Source organism: Trachurus japonicus, chromosome 22 (genome assembly GCF_045865225.1).
Source record: "Trachurus japonicus isolate A0001 chromosome 22, Traja_1.0".
In the NCBI taxonomy this organism is placed as follows: domain Eukaryota; kingdom Metazoa; phylum Chordata; class Actinopteri; order Carangiformes; family Carangidae; genus Trachurus; species Trachurus japonicus.
Window position 1 is genome coordinate 16,351,517 of NC_140928.1, and position 26,609 is coordinate 16,378,125.

The 26,609-nt window shown below is 42.1% G+C and overlaps 1 protein-coding gene across 4 annotated transcripts in view; it reads left to right on the plus strand.

The window, feature by feature from the left end:
* Positions 1-26,609, plus strand: part of evla (Enah/Vasp-like a) — a 37,264-nt gene continuing 10,655 nt past the window's right edge. Inside the window, exons 1-3 of one of the 4 annotated variants that reach the window (XM_085767616.1) lie at positions 1-331; positions 21,886-22,054; positions 23,372-23,552. In XM_085767616.1, coding sequence (XP_085623742.1) covers positions 327-331; positions 21,886-22,054; positions 23,372-23,552 — 355 coding nt within the window. In that variant the 5' untranslated portion in view covers positions 1-326. Of the gene's footprint in view, positions 332-5,359; positions 5,627-9,857; positions 10,120-21,885; positions 22,055-23,371; positions 23,553-25,188; positions 25,327-25,445; positions 25,497-26,609 lie in introns of those variants that run through there. The other 3 variants (XM_085767615.1, XM_085767614.1, XM_085767617.1) reach the window with 3 other exon arrangements.

The window sequence follows — 26,609 nt, forward strand, 5'->3', positions numbered from 1 at the left end:
AAGGAGCCGCGGCGGCGCGCGTGGAGAGCAGCAGCAGGGACAACGGAGCACAAAGCCGATGGGAGAAAACGCTCGGGTTTTCGCTTAGCGTTCCTGCAACACGACTCATCATCGTCGTCAGCCTCTTGTGATAATATTTCCCACAGACGCACACACAAGGAGACGCGCGAGGTGGAGGAGGGAGGGCTGGTGGGGCTGATCGCGAAGCCTCCCCACCCCCGGAGAGCTACTACTGTCCACACAGAGACACAAAAGGCGGACCGGTGTGGTCCATTTCATCAGCCTCATCGCTGCCATCAGCTCCGGTTGAATAAAGAGACGAGAAAATGAGGTAAGCAGCAGCGGCGGCTAAAAACCACGCGCTCGGCTTGACGCGTCATGACAGATGCGCACCGACACTCAGCCCTGTGCCTCCAGCCTGCGCCTCCATTTACCATCGTTTTTTATCAACAGCTTATGCGATATAATGAAGAATTGCACCGTCTTTGACACCATATGTCTAGTTTCCTCTCCGTGTGGGGGGGCAGCGGTGTATGTGGAGCATCCCGGGGCCCACCCAGCGGGCCTCGGCTTCACACAGCTCCACACTCATCAAATACAAAAGCTTTCATGTTACTTCTGCTGTTTCCACCTCTATTGTCACCGCCGGCCCGGACCCGCCCGCACATTGTAGATCTTTTCGATGCAGGGTTTTGATCCCCTGGACCAATGTTGTCATGGTAACGACAGCATCAGTCATGTATTTCTCTACGTAAGGTGCAACCGGTACAATAAAAAATGTTGCTTACTGTTTAACATGACTGATGCACCGGGCAGTGCGAGTGGCATGGCTGCAGGAGGAGGGGATGGATGGGGATGGGGGGGGGATTGGGGGAGTAGATAGGATAAGTGACGGCGCTTATACCCATCGCAGGGAAGAGGAGGGTGTTTATTCTGGTGGTTGCCAGGCAGGTTATCAGACCCCCACCCCCCCTCCTCATACACCTACATAAGCCTATAGTCCATGACGGATCCACACATGCACATTCAGCCTATAGAAAATGTGTTATGATGAGATGAATTTATTCTATCTACCCGAGCTCATGGGTGGTGTTTTAACGCCCCTCTCCTTGCTCATGCTGGAATGCAGAATGCACTGAGGCCCGGCAGCAGCAGCAGCAGTCAGAGCCTCTCTATTCTGCTCTATTTATGAAACAGTCCTTTTTATATTTCCCCCTGCTGCCTGTAGTTTGACTCCTCCGTGTCTCCATAGCTGCGGCCTGCACCATTCTGTTTTATGGCTTCAGATTTACTCTGACAGCTCCACCGAGATACCGAGCACTCTCCCTGCTTTTGCTGTAGCTACCGGTGTTTGACTGCAAGTGTGTGCATGTGTGTGTGTATGTCTGTGACGAGGCTGTCTGGCTGTGTGTAGCCCTTCAGAGAGGAGGAGAAAGAAGTGATTAAAAAAAAAAACATAGGTGCTCTCACATCTGGATATCTTGTCGCGATCCAGATAATTCACTCCTTTCCTGTAAACTCGCTCAACTCAAAGCCAGCAGCAGAACTTATTCTTGCTCTCAGACAGTCAACATGTAAGATTCATATCTTCCAGTCCAGTTGGATGAACGTGCCGTTTCCTTTTTTCTGTAAAGCTCCGCTACTTGTGTCCCGTCCTGTGTGTATGTTTTTGCCAGAGGCAGATCTGGTCTTTGACTCAAGCCCAGAAGGGAAGTCTTAAATCTCCACAAAGCCAACAACAAGGTGACCTCGCTTTTCTGTTGCACAGTAAAGAAAAAGACAGATAATTCAATGAGGTGGTTTGTTCAGCATCACTGCTCCCATTGCAGCATTTATGTAAGGGAGCACATGCATTTATGTATGTGTGTAGATGTGCGTGTGTGTTTGTGGGTACGCATGTGACTAGTGTGTTATTTTAAGTCTGGTAATGTTACTGGTTTTATTATGTGATGGCTCCTCTGTGCCGTTAGACTGGTTGCTGTCATTTGGTTGGTTGGATACTAGTCAAGGTTGGAAGTTTGTGTGTGTGTGTGTGTGTGTGTGTGTGTGTGTGTGTGTGTGCAGATGAGAGAGGTAGATTGGTTTGAAAGAGGGCAAAAAGCGAGGCGTCTGTCCTCTACTATTAATGCAAATACAAGAGGATTTCTGCAGCGCTTGTTGTGGTGACTCATGGTATGAAAGGTAGAATGAGCGAGTGCAGTCAGTGGAAGGTAAAACGCTGAGTTATGCATCTTACTGCAGGCTGCTGCTGCTGCTGCTGCTGCTGAACAGAGAGCAGCTCCACGTGAGCCCCGCGTCACCACAACTCCAGCACTGAAATCCTCCAGGCTTTCATTGACACGGACACAATAATAGTTAGTCTGGACTCCAGGGAGACATTTAACTACATGGTGCTCTCCATCTATTTGGATGATTGATACAAATACCATCATTTTAATTTAACTAAAGGTTCTAGTGCTATCAAATCTGAAATATTGTCTAAACACAAACAGCCGTGCAACAAGCTTTAAATAAGGAACCATCTGATCAGAAAGGTATGAAGTATGTTACACAGGCTCTTAATTATATATAGGTTTCCCTTTTTAGATTGGATCAAAATTAGCAACATTTCTCAGTAGTAAAATGTTTGGCACTCAACACTTAAACACACTAAATATAAAACTGACTACACTGGTCAAATATCATTGGGTTTTCCATAAACACAAATACTCTGCAGGAAAGCAGCTTTCTGTTACATGTGTTGTATGAAAAATAGAAATGATCGGTTGGTTGGCAAATACTTCTTATTAAAATGCATACAGTGTTTCATCAAGGGCTCAGTTTGTTCAGAATTAAATTTGACAAAGTTTTGACACATTCCTGCCTCCTGTAGGTGTTAGCAGTAACCGATTGTTGTAGTACAGTAAGTCATGTGATTGCTTTGTAATAATAGGCTAAAGAATGGTTCATATTTTCTAGATCAGTGTTTCCTAACTGCATGGCCCTGAGATACATCTGAAATGTCAAATGGAGATTACCAGGATGATAAAGCAGGAACACATTGAAAAATAAAATAATTTTTTTTTTTAAAGTTTCTCTAATATGCATTTATATATATTTTTTTTTACATGTGAAGAAATAGACTGTTCTTGTGACACTCACATCTGTTTTGGCCCGTAGATTTACTATTTTTGCTATTTTTTTACCCTTAAAATCGTGCCCCTTTTTACACTGGTCAAAAAGCTGTTAACACCTGCTGACATCTGGCTTTCATTGGCAGTGTGAAAGTATATTACATTCACTCCCAAATGTCTCTGCAGGTATTTATCAGCTCCGGCTCCGATCTGCAGTGTCGTAAACAAGGCACCTGGATGAACAAGTCTTCACCCTTTTGTCGTGCTGTGATGTCTTTCAGAGCAGAAACATTGTAAACACCTCCACCTGACACTGAGCTGTGGTTTGAAAAACACACGATCAACCACCAAAGCATCTCCCACAAGAGATTTAACATTTTACAGAAACACCAACCTGCAACATTTGACCAGCCAGTAGTGCAGCAAAGCTCGGAACAAAGCAGCATAGCAACACGAAGATATAAATGCTTAAACATTTCTCAGTGGTGTTGACACACACAGTGTTGAGTTCACTGTACAGAAATGAGTGCAAAGGTAAGATATTGCAGGATGGTGAATTTGTCGAGCCTTCCGGTTTTTGTAGTGGTCCCTGAATTTGGATTATTATTGACATTTGTTTTGTTAAGAATCAAAAGCGTTAAAGCATTTCCAAGTTATGAATATTGTCATGATAAGTCAATTACAGACTGTCACAGTACTATCAGTACTGAATGACTGAAGTCATTGATCTGAGAGCTTAAACTCCTGGACAGAAAAGGGTTAAACCTCATAGCTGTGGCATTGAGCCAAAGGAAGGGAGGTTCTTAAGGAATCAGTTTTGCTCTTAATCAAAATGTGATTATTGTGTTGTAAGAAAGTGACAGGTGGACACTGTCACTTTCTTAACAAACACATGTGGACACAGATGATTCAGGCTTTCTGTCCTGGATGAATGAACCAGCTAACCTCTTCTCTGGTAGGACAAAAAAAAGAGAGAGGACCAATCTGATCAGATAACTCTATTTCCATGGTTTTAGGACACTAACTCTTTAATTTCTGAAGCAATTCTGATAACGTAAATGAACTCAGTGAGGATAAAATTAGAATTCAAAGAGAATAATTATAAAACTGGAATTAGAGAGGAATTATTAGATAGAGAAGATTAGATATAACATTTAAAGTGCTGATTTGTCAGGGCTTCTGTGAAGGCCTCGAGGGCCTGAGGGTTCCCCACCGATGCAGACACTTCATACCGTAATCAGGTCACTTTCTGGCAGATCGCATGCGTCATACTTTGGCTTTCTACCACTGGAGGTTTGATGATGAATCTGCATCTTGCCCTTTTTGGCTTGATGCAAATCAGACTGGTTTTATCAGATCATTGTAAAAATAAAAAAATAAAAGTTTTCTGCTCAGGGTTCAATACTGTCAGCTTTCACTCTACAGGCCTTTGAGAACAACCTCTGACAGCTTAATCCCATTTTCACTTCATTCTATATGATCTGTCAGTGTCACTCGTTTTATACCTAACCCTTCACAAACACATACCTGAGCCTCCGCAGCTTTATAAGCCGCCATATTCTTGCAGCCTCTTTCATACAAACCCTCAGACCTGGGATCTGTCATATGTTTCTACTGTTTTCAAAACCCACAAAGCCTCCTAATCTTTTCGTGGACTAGATCGCTCTTTGTTTGTTTCCCACACTTCAGCTCGCCGTGGCAAAGGAGCTTAATAGTCTAAGTTTGCTTCAGCCAGATGGACCATCCGGGTGGCAAATTCTGATCAAGCCACAAGGAAAACCACAAACGCTGCACCCAATGAATGAAACCTTTGTGGCTGGAATATAAAACTAATCATTACATCGGTTCCCACAGTGTGTCTGATTTTAAAACTGCAATGTTGTGTACGTTTCCAAATGAATGAACCGTTGTCTTTCCGTTTTTTCCTCACCCCACTTAGTTAATTGGTGATTAAAGGTTGTGGCAGACATGCTTTTAGTTAGATTTAGTTACTGTAAAATGTATTTAAAGCTTTTGGGGATTGTATATGCTGAAGAAGGGCGGGTGTACAAACACTCACTGTTTCCCATAAAGTCTAACATGTAATTTCCATCCAGTGGAAATGATTCCTAGGAGGTTGAAAGACGGCACTGAAATCCTTGAAGCAGAGAGAGGTGACTGGTCTGCACTGGTCACATGTTCTCTCTCTCGCTCTCTCTCTCCCTCTCTCACATTCCCTTACTCTTTTGCAACACTCCTCATCCCTCTGGCTCACTCCTTCCCCTCCTACTCTCTCTCAGCCTTCGCTGTATGTCTGCTCAGTTGGCGTAGCGGCTCTTTCAAACAGGATGTAACCGAGGAAGAGAGAAAGGTTGTGTCTGCTTCAGCGTTGTCCAGCATGTGCACCGCACTCTCCTCTCGGGCCGACACTTCCCCCTCTCCTCCATAATCTCTCCCCTTTATACCTGCTTTCATCCCTCGCTTGAGGACCGTGCTGTCTTCTCCAGCGACATGTATTCCCTGGACGATTTCGGGTAAGGCAGAAAAGACGACTCCTCATCACCACCTCTTTCCTTCTGTCTCTCTAAGTTTTTGTGCTTTGGTTTTAAGTGAGTAAAACTGGCTTTAGAGTGTGTGGCAGTGATGTTGCTCCTTCTCTCCGTGTCTCTAGTGTTTCTGTTTAAAGCCTGGCTCAGCTTTCAGACCACAGAATCCATGTGGTTCTTCAAACAATGTTTGTGGGACTGTTTATCCGCAAGAAAAGGCTGTTTCTCCTTCAGCCATATTGTTCCAGCTCTACATGCTGCTGAATAATGCAACTGGCTCGAGCTGGAGAGAAAGTGAGGAAAAACGGGAGAGGGAAAGTCTCCTCTAGGAGTTGCTGACTTTCTCTTGTCTGTCTCCGTCTTTCCACTCGTCTGTCTGTGTTTTCTCTGCAGCCAGCTGTTTGCCTGATTGGTTACCCTTTAGCAATCTGTCATTGGTTCAATTTTTTTTCCTGGGAAGAAGGAATGAGTTTCTCAGTGTCTGTCAGTGTGTCTGCTCAGCTGCTCCTGCTCGTTCACAGGATTGATCCCATCTGACTCGTTGCGTGTGTGTGTGTGTGAGAGAGAGAGTATAAGTGTGTGTGTGTGAGGGACAGGAAGAAAGGGATAGGCAGCGTTAATCTCTGAATGGCTGAATGAGTGGGACTATCAAAAGCCAGATGATACAAGGATAGAGGGTTCTCTGTATAATATGGCCCTGGTAGATTACAGTGGGGTATGGTGATTTGTCGAAGCTCAAATACAGATGTGGGGCAGAGGAGATAACATCAGAGGTTTATGCTTGACCGCATGCACTCCAGTAATCTACTGTAAAGTACAGTACATCAGTGGGAAAACCTCTCTGCCTCTCGCTCACAGTATCTTCATTATTTATGAGGCAGCGCTCGTCTTAAAGCTACAGGTTTGTATTGGTCTACTCTGCACTGACTGGGAAATCACAGAAAGATATCAGATGTATGAACGGGCTAATGTTCGAGTCTGTCGGCTCGAGTCTCCGGTTTATCTGCCTCTGTTCGAGGAGGTGTCTTCTCCAAACGGAAGCAGTGTTTCCCTTTAAGGATCAGGATTAGTGACGGGAGAGGACGGGAGGAGAGGTGGGGGGAGGGGTGGCGGAGAAGTGGGGGGTTGCTATCCATATTGTACGACTGTATATGTGACAATTAGCCTGAGGGCTAACTGGCATGAGGCATGTAATGAATAAGTGATGTCATTATGGGGGTCAGCACGCTGCTTGCTGTAGATATGCCACAGATAAATAAGTGATAATCTCCTTGTATTAAGACAAAGATGTCCATGATGATCATCCATCAAAGTGTTGTTCAATAGCGCTGTATTAAAGATCAATACAGAACCAGTGTGAGGCTCGATGAGACGTGAAATATTGATTATGAAATATTTCAGGATAGCAACAGAGACTGAACCCAAACATTGTGACATTCATTTGTATTTTATTTTATAAGTTTTTATTTATTTATTTATTTTTGGATCATTCACAGCCAACACACTGAAGAGCAGGAAGGTTTGTGGTAACTGAGGAACTGAAATAGTATTGAAATCACACAATCTTTTCCGTCAAATCAATCAATTTGACACAAGGAAGTATCAGTATATCTGAGAAAACAAAAGGTACCACGTCTCAGTCTTGAAGCCTGACTGTGTTACTGTGATTCTTTTTTATTTGGTTTTCGGGGGGAAAGTTTTCTGCAAAAGCTACCGAGAAGAATTTCAGATATGCAGCACTGTTGTGGTTGTGTAGCTGTGTAGCTGTGTGTCTCTCTGTGTGTGTGTGTGTGTGTGTGTGTGTCTGTGTGCGTGTGTTTGTGTTTGGTTTCCCAACAGCTGACACAAAACACCCTCAGAGCCAGAAAAAACACCCCGACCATTTTATTAGCTTTCACTGGGATCGGTGTGTATTTTCACAGACTGTGGCATTTTCCTCAGGAACTCCTTGAGAACAAAAAAAATCAAACCTTCATTTCCTTTGGTATTTATTTTGTTTCTAGGATCTATATCCATCCATCATCATAGTACTCATGATTGTAGCTGCCATCAGGGAAAACATTTAATGAATGAATGAATGAATGAATGAATGAAGCATATGAATATACTATTAAATATATTCGTAGCCATATCTCTTACAAGCATCACTTGCTGCCTTGGGTCATGGAGAAAAACAGAGGAGTCACATCCACATTTTACCACCACATGTTGGAAGCTGGATGTGATCAGTTGCCCCGGGGCAGTTCACTGTTGCCTGTAGTCATTACATAAGTGCAAGAGCGCAGACGGTGTTCCTTCCTCGGGGCATTACACGGCCTCGCCTGTCACAGATCGAGGTAGTTAACATTTTCCCTGTCACAGAAGTGTCCTGCGGTCCAGCTGGACACTCTGAGCCACACATGAGCCAACGGTAATTCTGCTTGGCACAGGCGTCACCGAGGGCGCCGAAGACTGGCGCTCAGTTCCCACCAATCCTCTTCTGCCTGAGACCCTTGTTTAACCAATCACAAGTGGCCTTTTCAGATGCCCAGCGCCCAGTCACGTCCCCCCCCCCCCCCCGGCGGTGTGACTCTGTGTGTCGTTTGTGTAGTTTGTTGTCAGAGCGGCATATGAGGTCGGCTAATAGAGCGGAGGCCAGTGAACCAGAGGGGTGAAAGTTCAAAGACTAATATGCTGTCACACTCACACTGGAGCACTGTCAGTCCTAAGATTGTGTGTGTGTGTGTGTGTGTGTGTGTGTGTGTGAGACAGAGAGAAAATCTGATGTGTGTGTTCAGTACATGATATGATAATAACCTGATTGATGACCAAGGCTGATATCTGGGAATGTAAAAAAAATCCAATAATGCAATATAACAACCAATTAACATATTTTTAACATAAATAACAAAGATACAGATCCCTAAGCAAATCCCTTGTGACTAAGCCGTTTTCCCACTAAAATTAGACTCAAACTATGCAGTATATAAACCATATGTACTTGTCATTCAGCAGCATGTAGAGCTGGAACACTGTCTCTAAAATATTTTTTTTCATTGGAGACCAGCATTTCACAAGTATCAAATAGGCAAGGCAATTTTATTTGTATAGCCCATTTTTCCTACAGTTTGTCTCCAAGGGCTTTACACAGCATCATAACAACATCCTCTGCCCTTAGACCCTCACATCGACTGAGGAAAAACCCCCAAGAAAACTCTTTTAACAGGGAAAAATTGGAGAAACCTCAGGAGGGATCCCTCACCCAGGACAGGCAGACGTGAAATAGATGTTGTATACAGACAAGAAAACAGTTTACAACACAGAATATGGATAAACATGGAAATGCTTCAAATACTACTACTACTACTAATGAGTTATCCCCCCCCCCTTTTTCTTATGATGCATTAGAACAGAAAACTAGAAAAAAACATCCCCCAAGAACAAAAAGGTAACAATAAATGAGTAAAACAAACATATTGTTGCAGTTTCAGCTGCAGTGTATTTGCTGTCAGCTAACATCAGCTGCTTTATCAGTGCAGCTTTAGTTTAAATGCATCAGCCAACGATCAGGCTGACGACCAGTTCATTAAGCTCTGATTGAACGATGGAGTCAGAGTGAGTCAATTACACAGTGGATGTTAATGGACGCTTAGCACGAACACCTCGTCCACTTGTTGTTGTACACTCCACCGCTGCATCGGCCCTCCGAGGCCGAGGGCATCCCGGTCAATAGGTGCTGACCACAGTATGGACGGCTGGCTGCTCATTCAGCCTCCGCCTAATACTGGGCAACCATGGCAACAGCAGGCCGGAGTCAGGAGGGGTAGGGTGGGGTGGTGGGTGAAGGGGGGTTAACAGCAGCAACCCAAATACCCCACCCCAGACATACACTTAAATACACTCACTTAACTGTATGTGTGTGTGTGTGTGTGTGGGTTGGGGGTTGAGACGGATATGAGGTAATCTCCCTTGGGTTAACGGTTTGACAATAGCACAGAGGTTCACTGACACACACACACACACACACACACACACACACACACACATGCTCATCTGTTGTGCGGTCAGACAGCAGGCTGATCAATGACTTCATCTCTGCCAGTCTGTCCGTCAGTCATCTCTTTGTTGCCAGACAGATCGTCACAGTGCGTTCAGCAGCAGCAGCGGCGGCGGCACAAGGAAGAATTCAGAGCTGGTGGATGTTTTTAATCTTGTTTTATTCTGAGGCGGATGTTTTCAGTTTTTGTTCAGCAGTCGCTCTTTGTAGTTTATGTCTCACGCTCTCAGCAGCAGGAGGAGGATTATATACTGTACTGCTTTTAATGAGTTACTGTTTTAAGGTGATGGAGCAGCGCAGGAGGGAGTTTGTGTCATAAACTGCTGCTGCTGCTGTTGCTTTTCTGTTTATCGAAAATGGACGTACATCGGCTCCAAGTGCTGCGATACTGCCTCCCTCAGAGTGTCAGTGACTCAGGATTGTTTTACAGCCACATCGCTGCCAGGTTTGTACCGACACTTTGTTTGGCAGTGACTTTATGTGTGTGTTGGTGTGTATTTGTGTGTGTGTGTTTTACTTCCTACACCCGTCAGTGATTAGTGGTAGAAGTTGAAAGTCATAAGCAATGAAACTAAATTCAAATCAGAGTGATTTTTTGGGGGGAGGATCCAGATTCCTTGCACACTTGCAATGTTTTGTTCAACACCGTTTGATTGTCGTGCGCGAAAAAAGTGTTGTGAATGTGATATTTAAACAGCACAGACGGAAAAATCTGTCCCTGCTGTATTTTTAATCAGAGCTAAAATACTAATCTGTAATCTTAATCTGGCCTCAACAAACTGTCATTTAGACACAGAATTGAGGATTGGATTTGGATTAGTTATTGTGCAAATAACTTGGTTTTTGGCACAAAACTGCAAACAGAACAGCACTTAGTCTGTATCTTGTTGATACAAATGTCTTGAAGATATTTGAACTCAGATCTGTTTTGATGAACCTCTTGTTTTTTTGTTTTGTTTTTTCTTTCATCCGCCTGGTTGCATCTTTTCAGTAAAAGCCAGTGATGCTGCCAGAAGAGATGCAGGCAGCTGTGTGAACACTACAGCGAGCGTCGTCTTTATTCTCAACACTCAGCAGCCTCACATGGGGCGCCTCAGAATAGCAGGGCTCTGTAAGGCCTCCATACATGTTTAATTCACATAGGTATTGAAGACAGCATGGCTTCTGGCTAAAACGGCAACCTTCTGGGCCAGTGCCCTTCTCTTTCTCCCTCTCTATCTCCTGCTCGGAGGATGGAGGATAGAGGGATGCGAAGATGGAGAGAGGTTTTGTCACTCCTGCTGTCCCAGATGAGAAGTGTAGGATCAAACAGCATGGTTGACTGTGTATTATGAGGGAGAGGGAGAAGAGAGGGGGGGGGTTGATTTAAAAATAAAGAACAATGAGGTTTAATGCGTTCAGTATGTACAGCTGCTGCTTAAAGCTGACCTGGACCATATAGGGCACAGGGAGTTGCCTGACCCTTGATACTGTCATAGTCAGATACAATCAATTACAGTTAGTTAAAAATAGCAATCTTTTTTTTTTTTTTTAGATTTTGAAAAGAATACCTATTAATTATCTTTATATAGATGGCTTTAGAGTGTGCACAGTATATCCCAATATTCTTAGGCCCTTGGACAGACATGCAGTAGATGCCATATATACCAACTAAGAGTGGGTAATAATAACAATATACAGTAAATTATATCATGATAGAAATTATGAAACACATGTAATCTTCTGTTTGTACTGTGAGACATGCACATTAACATTGATAATTTTCAGTATGATGAATTTTCTTCATTGGTCAGATGTATTTTATATGATTAGATATAAAACAAACATGGCAATCCATTACAATATGAAATTGCATAAAAGGATTTTATTGTCCACCACTGATCTACCGAGGAAACAAATCATAGTAGTATAATTATAATATAGAGCATCTGAAGAAATGTAAGTAATATGGACATGGCTGACCCTGTTGTGATGTTTCACATCGATTTGTTGAATGAAATGAAATATTTTCACATTCCTGTGTGTTACTGCGGTGTCTGTGGAGCTGACATCACACAGCCATTAACACTTCATTCCTTTATACAAATCAGGGAACCGCAACACATGCAAATGACACAGTTAAGAAAATGCAGAATATAGGTCACACATTCACTTGCATTGTGCTGTGTGTGAATTAAAAGTAGCAGCGCTGCATACTGATACATCATGGCATCAGACTGAGCTTTTTGCACACAACAACCGGGACATTTAGCTAAGAACATAAGCACATTAATGTGGTTTGCATTAATGCCATTAAGGCCGCAGTACTCATGTATCTCTCTCTCTTCCTCTCTCTCTGGGGGCTTATGGGGTTTAATTGTAGCCCATTCTGTACTATTGCACTATACTTTGTGTTTCAGTGGGGCAGAGGACAGCTGAACACAGTAGTGGTCACAATCTGGACAACATTATGGATCAGGGACACTGAGGCTTTGACACCGTGTATGTAGATTATGCGAATGTGGAATGCCGTGAGCCAGTCTGTAATAGTCTTGTTGTTAGCGATACTGTGATGCATTAATGGAAAAGATGAAGATATTTTATGCCATTAAAGCTTAGATTTCAAAGTATGCAATCCTCATTAAAGAGGTCTTAATCATGATTACGATGAAACCATGCTCAGTGGTAATATGTTTCATAGAAGGTCTCATACATATTCATGCATACAGTAGAATTACAAATATAGAGTTAGGCTGGATATCACAGGAAAACAGGCCTTTGGTGCAGTTTTAGGAAAAAATGCAACTCCGCATGTTTTTATTGAGTATTGGCAGCTGAAAATCTGCAGTGTGAGTTGATACTGTATTTAACATGCAGTAAGTGGTTTTGCCTTTGAGGGCGAGTGCTCTGAAGTCTGTTCATGTTTAGTGCTGATTTATTATTGTCTAACGCTTGACAGCCTGTATCCTGAATATCAATTAATGATAGATAATGCTGCGATGCGGGGTAGCTGTGAACCCTTAATGAGGTTTGATACATGGAGGAGCTTTGGATGGATCACTGGTGTTTACATGTTGTCAAGTGTGATTTGTTGTGTCACGGCCTGTCCCGTTGTTGGGAGAGTGGCTCTGTAAACAGCAACGCTAAAAAAAGTAGTAGATGAAAGTAAGAACAGGAACAAAGGAATCAAATTTATAAGACACAAAAATATGGAAAATTGTCAATAGTGTTATTAATAGAAATAGAGTAGAAGTTAAATAAAATGTTACTGTTCTATTGTCTGCACATTCAAAAACCATCAGGGGCTTACTGTATTTTGGATACACACTTTCTGTGCCTCCCTTCAGTGATTAATGGCCTCGCCATGACCACAGCTATGAAAATTGTCTGGATCCACAAATTAGCCCCCCACCCCCACCATGAAACTATGAAGTGTTGTTATTTTTACCCTGGTTTTTGTCCAGATTAAACAGATAACACAGTGTGTTAATTAGTGAGCTTTAGACCCGCTGGCATGCCGATCCTGTTGACTTGAGACTGAGCCTGGTTACCTTTTTCCTGCTGCTCCACATCTCTATCAAACAGACAAAGAAAAAATGATCGTATTAATTATCTCATCTACAAGAAGGAAAATCAGTGGATTACTAAAAATTTAACTACTAAAACAATAATCTAACTAGATCATTTATTTTATATAATCTTCTAGGTTACCGGTACGTATGGGTTGAGTTTTTAAAGTCCAAATGTCAGATGTTATTGCATTTGGCAAGACTAACTACTCCATCACACCGAACACCACAGGAAGTCTATGAGCCTCACCGTATATTTCACTGAGCACGTGGCGCTGCAAGGTCTTTGTTTGTGGTCTTTGACTATCATGTAGCTCTGTTGGGCCACTTTGGCACCGCTACTGTAGCTCTGCAACACGCTCACAGTGACAGTGCTACAGTAACATGACGAGTGTTCAGAAGGTGCGTTCACCATCACAGTCAGACAGCTCAGTTCAAACTGAATTTTTACCAGATGATGACGCTTGAAAAGACAACAGGGGTTCACTGGGTTTTCTACAGTACTTCCTCCTGTCAGAAGGCACGCGCACACAAAATGCCTTTGTTTGTGTGTGTGTATGTATGCAACTCACTGTGTTTTTCCTTCATTTCTGGAGCATGCATATTCGCAGCTTTTTGTGTCATTTATAAATACAACAAAAAAATATTAATAATCAAATAATAATTACTTTGGAAAAACAAAGATCTCCCTATATAAATATATGATAATTACATAAGTGTTTATATTTGTTTGTCCCTTTTTAACTTTGAACACCTGCCCCTCCAAAGGTCTCTGCACGGCCCTGCTCCTGAGCATCCTGAACACAAAGACAATTCTCTAATAGATAAGATGATGGACCAAACATCCAACAGAACTGAAAATATGTTGAGAATTTAATTTAACACACATGATAAAATGTAGATGACAAAAAGAACTAGATGAAAACAATGATAACTCTTCTTGTTTAGTTTTAATTACTGTGTTCTGTATAGTCTGGTTTGCATCACATGTGGCAACACTTCAACAGTCCCTGAAATCTGGCATCTGTCAAATATCTTGCTGATTCTCACAGATAATCTAACTCTGCTTCGTTCGCTCACTTACAAATCACCAGGCTTCACACTGTTTCTCAACCATAAAGTTGGTGTGTGCTGTTTTTAGTTCCCGCAGGCCTCCTTCCCTCCGTGCGCCTGTGAACAGTACTTTCCCCGTGGAGCAGATTAGAGGTCTTGTACGAGAGTTAAGTCCTGGTTAATTTAGATTTAAGACTGCAGTGAGGTAATGAGCTGCCTGCCAGGCTCTGTTCTGTAATCCAGTCAGTCAGACAGACTTCTTCCTCCTGTCAGCTGGACCCCCACACCCACCCAAACACACACACACACACACACACAGGCATCCATACTGTAAATATATACACCCCCACCCATGCTACACACGGGCGGTGGCTGTGCCCTGCCCCAAAATGCCCATTGAACCCTGGAGGCTTTAATCCTCATGGTGAGCATAATAATAACAGGCAACTAACTGAATCCATACGCAGTAACCAATCTGTGTGTGTCTGTTTCTGTTGCCCTAAGCTGGCCTTACACTAAAAATATCAGGGACTGTTATTTTGGGTGTATGCGCAGTATGGGGACCATAATGTGCTGTGTGTGGGTGTATAATTATGTATTTCTGTTCCTGTTTGAAAGAAAAGTTGCAGCGCATTACGACATAGGGCAGAGTTGAAGTAGCATTTGAAGATAACTGTGTTTTTTATTTCACTAGTCTGCGGGGTTGATTGGCCTGTCCACGCCTCTCCTTCTGCCCAGCATAAACACAAACAAGAGGGATGATTTAGAAACTGCTTATTTTACAGATTTAAGTGTATTAAGTTGGCGTAGACACAGTTTGGAGTCTCTCCCTAGTCACAACACACAAACTTAGAGCAGCATATTCCTCTGCTCACATAAGCCCTGACTACCAGAAGGTGACATTGTTTATTTATTAGACATGAATTGATTTATAACGCCTCGCTGACACTGACTCTGCGTCTCTATTAGCATACAGCACCGACCTGATATGCATAAAACAGTGTCATTAGTCCTGCTGCACAGGAGGCCTCCCCGGATGCCTTCTTCTCTCTCAGCTGGTCTTTGTTGTGCGAGAGGTTACAATTTTTCATGGTAGTTAATTAGCATGAAATGAACTGATTAATTGGATAAATCAAGTTGGAACCAGCTGTGCAGATCGACTGCTGCGCCCCTAAGATGCAGCAAACAATCAGGGGTAATGATTTGGATTTTCTGTGTTCATTAAACTGTCTGGTCTCTTTTCATTATTTTAGGAATTAGTTTAGCCTTAATGAGTCAGTTGAGGACTAACAGAGACGGGGAAGACCAGGGACTCAGACACAGCCCTGAGTTACATGATTACATGTTGTATCCCATTCACCTCACTCAGATGCTGCATCTCCAAAGCAGCTCAGGAAAGCTTCTTTTCTGCTAAATGAAACTATTAGATTAGTTTAGTTTAGCTGGATGCCTGTTGCATTAAAGAAGCAGCTGCAGTAGAAAAGTGCAGTTTAATGATTAATAATGATAATTAATTATCCCTAAATGATGCCAATCCTTAATTATCCTAAAAGTAATTATCCTTTTATTGATACCTGAAAAATGGTTATCACAACTACAGAACCTGATCCTACTGCTGTGGCTCCAGGTGCCAGTAGGAAGTGGGACGGGCACTTGATGGCCTCCTGTATGTCTTTAGAAATGAGAATAAATGTCAACCAACAATACAGAAATGTGCCAGTGGCCTCCAGGTTAAAGTTGTTAATGTGCATGAATGAACCCAGCTCAAATCCAGAGCTCGTTTTCACACATCTTTGCTGTCAAACTTTTAATAAAGCCATAAACTGCTGTAAAAAGGGATCATAAATGTCAGTGTTAGTTGTGTAGTTTATTCAAAGCCTGTCATCTTTGGAGAGAAGTTAATTATTTTTGAGTTGAGCCACTACAGCATCCTGTAGTTTAGCTGAGCTAGGCTAACACACTATTCAAGGAAGGTCTTCTTCTAAAATCTGAACTTACTTGAGGACTTGTATCTTTCACGTCACAGCTTTGACACATATTACAGTGTTACGCTGCCTTTTTATGCTCGGTTCATCACGGCTGCATCTTTGCTGACGGCGTACTTGTGTAAAGCTTTAGTCTTTGGTCTTGTTTTTAACATTTAGCTTCATGACGGAAACAAAGGCCCAACAAATCTGAGCTGCTGCCACGAGCCGGCTGCACGGGGCTGTGTTGAATGACTCATCATTTGTTCGGGTCTGTTCGGGTGCCTTCCACTGTGAACCAGCAGGATGAAACAATTACCCCAGCAACAAAAGTTAATTGCCATGATAACAGAAGCTCTGCCCTCGGGTGCTACCCAGAGAGAACCCCTCATACACCCCACCACCCGACCTACGCTATCATCCACCGTGTCAAGGACACACTTTCCCAGCCTAAACACATCCAGTCATCTCGTCATAAAGCTGCTGAATCTCACCGAAATATGAAACTACTGTTCCCAACAACCGATCACGCATACTCTGTTGTTTTCTGGACTGGAACAGATTCAGACATAATTTGTTCCAGTGCTGAAATTTCTGCTAATGGACTCATGTTGAAGGAAAAAAACACAGCCATGACACTCAAAGTGTGCATGTATAGGATTTATGAGGAGGAGGAGGAGGAGGAAGGAGCACATATGTTTAACCATGTGTGCAGGGAAGTCCTTTGCTTAATTCAAAAGTCTGGCAACGTGGCCTCCTTTTCACCGTTTGCCTATGAGGCTTATTTGCCATGAGGAAGCGCTCAGTGTGGCAGAAGCCTTCATATCCTCTCTGCTCTTGTTTTTTCTCTCCGTCGTCTTATTCATCCCTTTCTCACCCTCTGCTCTGTACTCCTTGTCCTTTCCAGGCAGCCTTTTGAGGTGAATATTATTCAGCAGCCACAGAGAAAAATCTTCTTAGTCCAGCAAAAACAAGATGAAATGCTAAGACGGGAGCTGTTGGCCAAATCAAGTCAAGTTGATCCTTTCTCTTTTTTCCAAGAAAAAGTAGATTAGTTCCTCACATTCAGAGCACATGTGTTTTCTCTGCACCAAGACAAATATATTGTCAGCTGAGAGTTACGGACGACAGACCTTCACAACAACTTTTTTAAATATTTGTACTCGTCTCATTAACTCGTCACTGCGGTGTCAGAAACGCGCAGTAGTTCCTTTTTTATTCATGAGCTGGTAGTGGGGAAGTGCTTTTGCATTTTTAATGATATAGTATATAGGATACACAGGAGGGAAAATACCAGCAGGCTAAAACCATCAGAGGACTGGTGCGAAAGTGGGAAACTGCCCAAATGATCAGTCGGCTATAGATCATGTTGCAGGCCTTTTAGTATAAAACTGCATAGCGGTTATAAGCAATATTGTTTTTTATTGACATGGGATAAGGGTCAGTTTGTGATGAATCCACGGAGAAATTTAGCTTAACTATTTAATTTTTCCAGACCTACTTTTCTGCCTTGTATCACTGTCACCACTTCAACAGCGCTGCAGGTGGAGGTGAAATTGGCTACTACATAAAATCTTGCTTATTAACATGTCACTTAAGTTTAAATTATTATCAATTGTAAAATACTATTTGCTATTGCCTCAGTTTGACCTTCAGTTCTTCCTGTTTTACATTTTCCCTCAGTTTGATTCATCACGTTACTTTAATGTCACTGATTGTGACTTTCAGCGAGCTGACCTTTTTCAGATGATGCCATATCGCCTGCACCGCCTTCAACACAAACACATCACCCTGTGTTCTTTGCCTCTCCTCGTCTTTCTGCTCAGTCACACTTTTTTTTTTTTTTTTTACAGTAGAAAATGTATCAAGAAACATTTCAGCAAAACAGGCCTCTGGATTTTCCTGTTGGTAGAAGCAGCTGTGATTTTAAGCAGCTATCATGTGCCTCGCTGTGCCATGTCCTGTCTTTGTCATGTGATCTAGAAAGAGAAAGAATCCGCCTCTCTCAGTAACAACATCACACACAGAAACATTTTTCCACTGAAATTATCTCAGCTGCTCTATGGCGGTCTAGTAAAGTGCCCGAAGGTCCTTATGCTTTTTTTTAAACTGATCATCTTATGATGTGTTGATTGAGCAACGTGTTGTGTGTAAAGGAGTAGACGAGACGACGTCCCTCTTTATTTCTGACTGCTTGAAGAGAACTGAAACCGTCAGCATCAGGCTGCAGGCACTTCATCCCTCTGGCCCAAACTGCTCCAGAAATAGGGCCTGTTTTTGTAAGAGGATCCAACACTGAGATGCAGCCACCAACCCCCTCCCTTGTCCCAGTGAAACTCTGGTGGTCTGCCGGGGTCTCTGAAGTGGAGACAAGTGTCTGTTATGTGATTACTGAGTCTGTTTAACTTATTAAGAGATGTAAGAAACATGCCGTAGTTAATCCTCATGGTTTTTGCATTTAGCAAAGCTCCTGCCCAAATTTAGAGGCAATGAACTTTTCACTCTGCTGTATCTGCCTCCCTGGTTTATCAGTGATTATTTTTTAATTTTCCACTCAGAAGGACAAGGTTATAACCCTAACCTTATGTATTAAGAATAGTATTACGGTGACATTTGCATGAGGGTTATGTTGAAATGTTGCGTCTGTATCAGATCCGTCAAATGGGATTGCAGATTTTTATTTGGAGTCAGCTGTCCGGTTCGGATCCTGTGCTATATTTGAATGTATTTGAGGAACTTCACATTCGGATGTGTTTGTGTTAATGACAAATGTGTTTCCTGTTTGATTTTGCAGTTCCTGTTTGTCTGTAGATGGAGGATATTTATTGCGTAACCACTTTTCCAGCCTCCAGCATCTCGCTGTTGTTTTACTTGTCTCCGCTTGCAACATCCAAACATCAGATTGAGCCAAACCATCTCTGTGTAATTCTGTGGTTTAACTATGAGCCACACATCTCTGAGTTGGAAACAGTGGACAGAATGATTTGTGTTTTGATAGGATGTTTCTGCCGGTGAACTCGACAACAATTGTGCAGGGGGGAGTGATGGATATTTGACGGAGGGAGGGAGGTTGTAACCATGGGAGTTGTTGGTGAGATTCATCTGTCAAACAAGCTTTAAAGGCTGTGGGATGATGTGATATACTCTAACTGTGCAGTCTATACTAAGACTTTCTATTATTGCTGCATGGAAGCAAACATCTGCAAGCAGCCGTCATGTGTGAGACAAAGAAACTTAACCTGGAAATGAAAATACTGTATGTTGACATTCAGTTATTTTGTGAAATTGTGGAAAAATTTACCAGTTACAAAAATTCAACATGGTTATTCTGCAAGAGTAAATAAATGAAATTCAACCTAACCTATAATAAAAACCATTAACTGGACAAGATTGAGATGCAACAATGAAGTGCAGCTGCTGTCTCATCACTGCTGAGTTATTTGAGGCTGTTTGCAGGCTGATGATGGCAGGAAAGGCTGAACCATGTGTCAGTGCAGTCCAGGGGGGGGATCTCTCAGGTGTCACACTGTCGTCCTCCTACAGAGAAGCGCATCGAAGGGGGTGTGTGTGTGTGTGTGTGGGGGGGGGGGTCACGTGTTGGTATTTAAATGTTACTAGTGTCCTCAGGGCCTTGGAAACAAGTCGGAGGCAAACCTCAGATCAGCCTGTTTACATATCTGCTTCCTCATTTTTTAAATCATTTATGCCATTTTTGTCGTCAGCAGAATTGTGCTAAATTGCTTTCGGTTAAAAAACGACACTGTGTAATCTCATTAGTTTAAGTTTTTCAATAGTCTAACAGAAAAATTCATCACACTTCACACTGCTGCACTTTCCTGTCGCCTTCCTTACCTTTTTCATACACACAGGCAAGTCTCCTGTTTATCAGTCTGTGGTCTCAATAATTAGAGTTTTGTTAAATTCCATGCAGTAATGGACTTAAACTGCGACTAATGGGCTTTAGTAGTTTGATAATCTTTAATATTTTTTCTAGAAAGAATCAGGGTGACATTGGGGTCCAGCTTTTGAAATTGAGGATTAGCACTTTTGATGAATTAAAATTTTAAATATCTTTATTTTTTTTTTCAATGGTGGCAAGACAAATGAAGAAACTTGAAGTAATTTTGGATGTGAGGCTGCTTGGATGATTTTAAATGATCCATTGTTAATCATTAAGCAGCAAATAATAAAAGTTATTCTGAACTGTAGCTCCATTACATTTTGTGAATTAGTTTGGTTCTTCTTCCAACTGTCTTTTTGTTTTTTTCATGTCGTTATCAGGTGAGCTATTGCAGATATAATGGATTTGTAAAGCACTGACGGTTCTTGGTTTGCTTTTCCTGGCCCTCACACCTTCATCCCGCTAATGTGCCAGAGAGTTCAAGTCCCTGAGGTGTTGAGAGTGAAAATAAGAGAAGCATTTAGTCACTTCGCATGTTCTGCTGGTTAACGTCACCTCTGTGCACTTCCACGACACCTCTGCACCCCTTGTCATGTGTTTCTCTACAGGGGCTATTTTAACACCTTCAGGCATGTTCGCTGCTACGGTTACAACAGTTGTCACAAGTAACGCATACGGCTCATTATGAACTTTTATAAACTCGAGCCGTATCTCTTCAAAGTGGTTGTTTTGTGATGTGATTTGTGATGTGATGAAGCCGCATGAGCCGAGTCTGTCTTTCTAGTGGTTCATTTATGCTTCATTGCCGCCGTGTGCACGTGTGTGTAGCTTTTCATTTGCTTTTTCCTCCAGCTGGTGATACACTTACTGATCAAACACTCGTGTCTTAACACACTGTATCATTACCCAACACATCACGCACACCCTTCTGCATTGATTCCTGTACACATTTCTTCATGTGCTATAACGATGCAGCCACACCGCAGTAAAGAGCAGGATGGAAGAGGGGAATTTACCAGGGGTGAGTTTTAGGTTGAGGTCTTGTTTATAGCTTTTAAAAATGGCAACCCGCGCTCTGCTCAGTATGCGCAAACTGTCAGATTCCTGCAGTGGCAGCGTGCGGTGGGAACTGCAGAGAGGTGTGGCTCCCCAAAGACCACGCAGCTAAACAGATAATTACACAGTAACTCTGTTTTTATTGGTTTTAATTTATTGACCACCAGCACATTTAACAGTATGCGGCGCAACAGTGCAGTGAAGCATCTGTGTGCATCGGCACGCTCCACCATTTAGAGAGACCAGATCCTGCCCACTTTCCACTTATTTTCTGTCCCATTAGCTTTCATGGCTCAGCTTGGTTTTCCCATGGAGGGCGTCTTTTGTTATTCTTTTTGAAAACCTATAACATGATATACTGAGGTTGAGATTTTGGGTGAGGTCAGAACGTTTGATCAACTGTCTAGATAGTTTCCATTTTTTTCCTTTCACTGAATCTTTTATCCAGCACCAGGTCTTAATATAGGACTGAATATCCACATAACCACTCCAACCAATCACTTTTGCATCTTCTATAGCTAAGAAACATGGGATATGATGTTGAATGATGACAAAATTATCAGCATTTCTCATTAAAACTGCTAAATTGAGCTACATTGTAATTCCCAGCTGTATCAATAAAGTATCTATGATCTATCTATCTATCTATGTTAACATGTACCGTCTATGTGCTTCTTTTCTTTCTCCAGTGAACAGAGTATCTGCCAGGCGCGGGCCTCTGTGATGGTCTACGATGATGCCAGTAAAAAGTGGGTGCCCATCAAGCCTGGGCAGCAGGGCTTCAGTCGCATCAACATCTACCACAACACTGCCAACAACACCTTCAGAGTGGTGGGCGTCAAACTGCAGGACCAGCAGGTGAGAGACGAAGTGATGGTGACGGGAAAACATTTCTAATGACTTTACTGCTCCATCAAATACATGTTCACACTTCACAATTTAATTTTATGGTGAAGCATGACTCAGGTTTCTGTTCAGATTACCCCTCTTCTCATCTTACCCTCTTCACCATGGGATTTCCTACACTTCCCATAATGACTGTTGAGGGCTCTTGTGTTGTGTCATGCACCTGATTCTTACAGCACGGTCACATTGTATTAGATGGATGTGAGAGCTCTTATCGACTCAAGACAGTTGTGTGATTACATAGTTGGTTGCGTGAGACTTAAATTAATTACTCATTAGTCCTCTGATATCATATTGATCGATGTTTTTTGGCTGATGGACGACCTCGATGACCTAACACAAATGAGATACTGGAGTATTAGAAAAAAAACTAATTATAATCACATCTGTGATGTTGATGTAGATACCGTTTGCAAGCTGGAAACTCATAATACCTCCAATGTGACATGAAAGCAGCATTAGCAGTTGCACTATTGTAATGCACTGTATTCAGGAATAAGCAGACCCGACAAATCATGACATGTTACTGAAGGTCACCAGGCTTTTTCTTGTATCACATGGCCTTTATGGACTATTGCTGTTGCTTTTACAGTATATTTTAGCTGGGACTTTTTGGGTTTAATTTTTATTGTAAAGCACTTTGTACTTTTTTTTTTTATCAGGTTATTAACATAATTATATTATAGCCAAAGAGTGTGAGTTTTAGTAGTTTTCCAGGTGAGACAAATTAACAGCTGTACCTTTACTTAAAATGTAAACTTTTTTTCAGCTGAAACTATAAATTCATGCTCTTTAAGGAGTTTGTCACTGCATCTACCTTTTATACTGTTGATTTCAGGTCATATAATTGTTGAATGTGCGATATGACAAACAATCCTAGTGTAAACCTTATCTCTTCTCTTTGATTGGCTTGGTTTGACTCCAAAGCCACGACAGCTGAAAAACATCCAATTCAACATTTTATCATTATACACAAAAATAGAAAGTGGTGGTATTATTATAGCTTGGGTTTGACCCTGTTGTAGCCTACATTGCCGGTTCTGTTGAGGTGCAGTGGAGCAGTGGAGCAGCTGGTAAAATGTGGGGGAGAAAATGAGCAGGAATCTCCTTCCACTCCTCAAACACCAGCTGTTGATAAACACGGAGCTAAATCCTCGATCAACAGTTGTCTGTAGTGAACCCACATGTCTTCCCTTGTGATTTTGCACATTATCAAATCTACATTAAAAAAAATAAATTCAAGGCTTTGTTTTCTCTTGTCCATTGTAGGTTGTGATCAACTACTCCATAGTGAAAGGTCTGAAATACAATCAGGCCACTCCCACCTTCCATCAATGGCGTGACGCTCGCCAGGTCTATGGGCTGAACTTTGCCAGTAAGGAGGAGGCCACCACCTTCTCCAACGCCATGTTGTTCGCTCTCAACGTCCTCAGCTCACCTGACAGTGGAGGTAGGGATGAATACATCCTGTCATCATTTCAATCTGCTCTGTTAAAAAGTCACCCAACCGTTTCCCTGAAAGCATTGATGAATTGAGTTTGACTTCCTGTCAGGCTGAAAGAGTTATTCTGAGACATTTTCTGAATGTTTCGGTGAGTCACGTTGAACTCTTCATCTCCACAGAGAAAAAGGGGGATGGAGCGTTTTTGAATCGGTAGCTTGAGTTGGAAACGTGCTGATGTTTTCCACTCAGAGGTTTAAATGGATTATAGTTCATATTACAACAGTGGTCTTCAGTTGTCATCTGTGATACATTTAAATCTATTTATGCTCTCAAAAAACGCCAGGTAAGCACAGTCGAATAATCCATAATAAATTATGAATGTGACTACGTGGACACAGTTTAATGGGGATTTTCCCATGAAAACTTACTCTTTTTTTTATCTGACTGTGAACTGTAACATCTACAGCAGAAACACACCGAATCTGAGTTATCAGGCAACATTCAAGCAACAAACAATAATGTGAATTGTTGATGAAGCTATACTGTATGTTCACATATAGGAAGCTGTAATGTTTAATCCCTCTTGAGTTGAGCACTAAACTGAGCTGTACCACCCTCTGCTGGTTGAGAAGAGCTACTGCAGCTACACTCTGCTCACTAGACCAAACATCCATCCATCAGCTGTACTGCTTACCTGTGCAGGGTCAATCAAAAACTTTATTTATCCCCAAGGGGCAATTAAAAGCAGCAGGTAGAGCTGCAATTTTAAGTTAAAAACAAAAACCAAACACAAACAAAGAAGATAAATAAAATAAATTAATAAATAGTCTCTACATACAGTGTACGTCAGTTGAAGTGGAGAGGGGTGAGGGATGTGGACATGTGTGTGTGTATGTGCTTATGTGTGTTCATGAGTTCAGAGTATATAGAGACGATCAATACTCATGAGCTCACACCTATCAGGATGTGAGGATCAGCTTCATGTTTATGGAAGCAGGAGCACCTGGACACACCCCACGCAGAAAGGGGATCGAACCCAGAACAATCTAGTGTGCCAACTATTGCACCACCGTGCCAGCTCTAAACTAAGCAATAACATTATGATGGGTGATTTATTGCTGACTGGAAATGTGCTACATTATCCTCATTTGGAGGTTTGTTTTGGTATGCTCACCTTTACAGTCACCTCTGACTGGACAGATGATAGTCTAGAGACACAGTGGGGAGTGGGTGGAGGGGGAGAGAGAGGTCTGACATGCATCGAATGTCTGCAGCTGGAGTCAGACCAGGGATGTTGTGGTTACCTCATATTAACCTATTTAAAGCGTTGTTGTTGCGTTATTTGCGACACAGGTATTTAGAATAAAATGTCAGGGGAAGTAGCAAGAAACATGGAGACATGTGGTCAGCTCTGCGGTTTTATGGTTTTTCATGTTTTCTTTCCACATGGACTGTGATTATATATTGTCCTGGACTGCTGAAGTGTTGATTTGAAGTCTAACGCCATCACCTCACCTACTCCTCGTTTACCAAATATCCTCTGACCAGCTCTGGTTACGAGCTACTTATAAGTCGTGTGTGAGAATATCTGTGAGTGTTTAACTACGGTGTCATCCCATCCTATCCTTGTGACTCTCCTATTGGTGGCTAAAATATCCCATATGGAGCCTTGATGTCGTACCCCACCGTGCTGCTCAGATAGCAGTCCTCCTTTTTTTGGGTGCATTTGGATGTGGGATCATGGGCCTCATCATGCCAGGCAGAAGTCTCTCTGTTCATGGTAAACACCTTCTTCCTCACTCTACAATGCTGTTTACGCTGTTTCTTGATGAAAGAAGTCTTGTTTACTCTCTGGTACACTGGGCACTATAGAAAAGTTTCTCACTATGTTGACTCCAGACATTTCACCTGGTGTCCTCAGACGGGTTTCTTCAGCCATCATCGTCCTCAGTAAGTGTTGTGCTGTAGAGAAATGTGTCTACTGGCCATGCATGTTGTCCATGGTAACAGACTGCTTGGCAAATGGACGGAAGTCGGGCTTCAGTCATTTCCTCACTATGAAAAAGATGCAGATAGATACATTGAGATGCTTTGTTGCTACTGTTTGTAAATCCACCCAGTCACCTATGGAAATGACATCAGAAACATCACATTGATTTGATGTTCAGTTGATCAGTTCCTGTCATTTTTAACCCGAAATCTTAAAATTTTTCAAAATTTCTCTATTCACAAATTAGAGGAGTTGCTGCTCTTGTCCCTTTCCCTAGATTTTTGTAAACTGAGTGTCTTTGGATTTGGACTTTTGGTTGAACAAAATAAGACATTTAAAGGCATCACATTTGACTCTGGGAAGACGTTTCTTTACTTTTTATTTTGACATTTGAATGACTAAAAGATTAAGTGACTAACTAAAAAAACAAAAACATTAGCGGATTGGTCAATAATGAAAATAATCACAAGTCACAACCTTAAAACATCTAAGTTGCTTCCTTCCACCCGCTCCAAACAGCAGGGCAGAGAACAGCATGACATGTCCAGGAAGACATTCATTTCTACCATTTTGGCCACTGGTTTTCAGTATATAAATAGTAGTGGCCTCCTTTAAGAAATAGTTTTATTTTTTGGAATGATTTATTGCACGCTTCTGCCAGGACAGGAGGACAGCCTGGAAATGTTTTGTAATGCTCAGCAACTATCTGTTTAGACTGAGAGACTAAAATGATGTGATGTGCATAACTAATAGCATTTTGTGCTGAATTTACTGAGACAGTTAATCGTACACAGGAAGGCCCCATCTCTGGTTTTAAAGGAAAACATCGGGTGATGATTCAGAAGTATGATTTCAGATTTTAAAGTGAAGGTTATGAATCGATTGTGTGCCCTTCTGTCTGTTTCACTGCTGCTTGTACAGAGGCTGATGTTTGTAATTAATTATCTTTTAATGTAGGGAGAGACTGGCAGAGTACAATTGGGACAATTGATTTTTTCTTTGATCACATTAAGAGAACTCACACACACAATCACACACACACACAATCACACACACTCACACACACAATCACT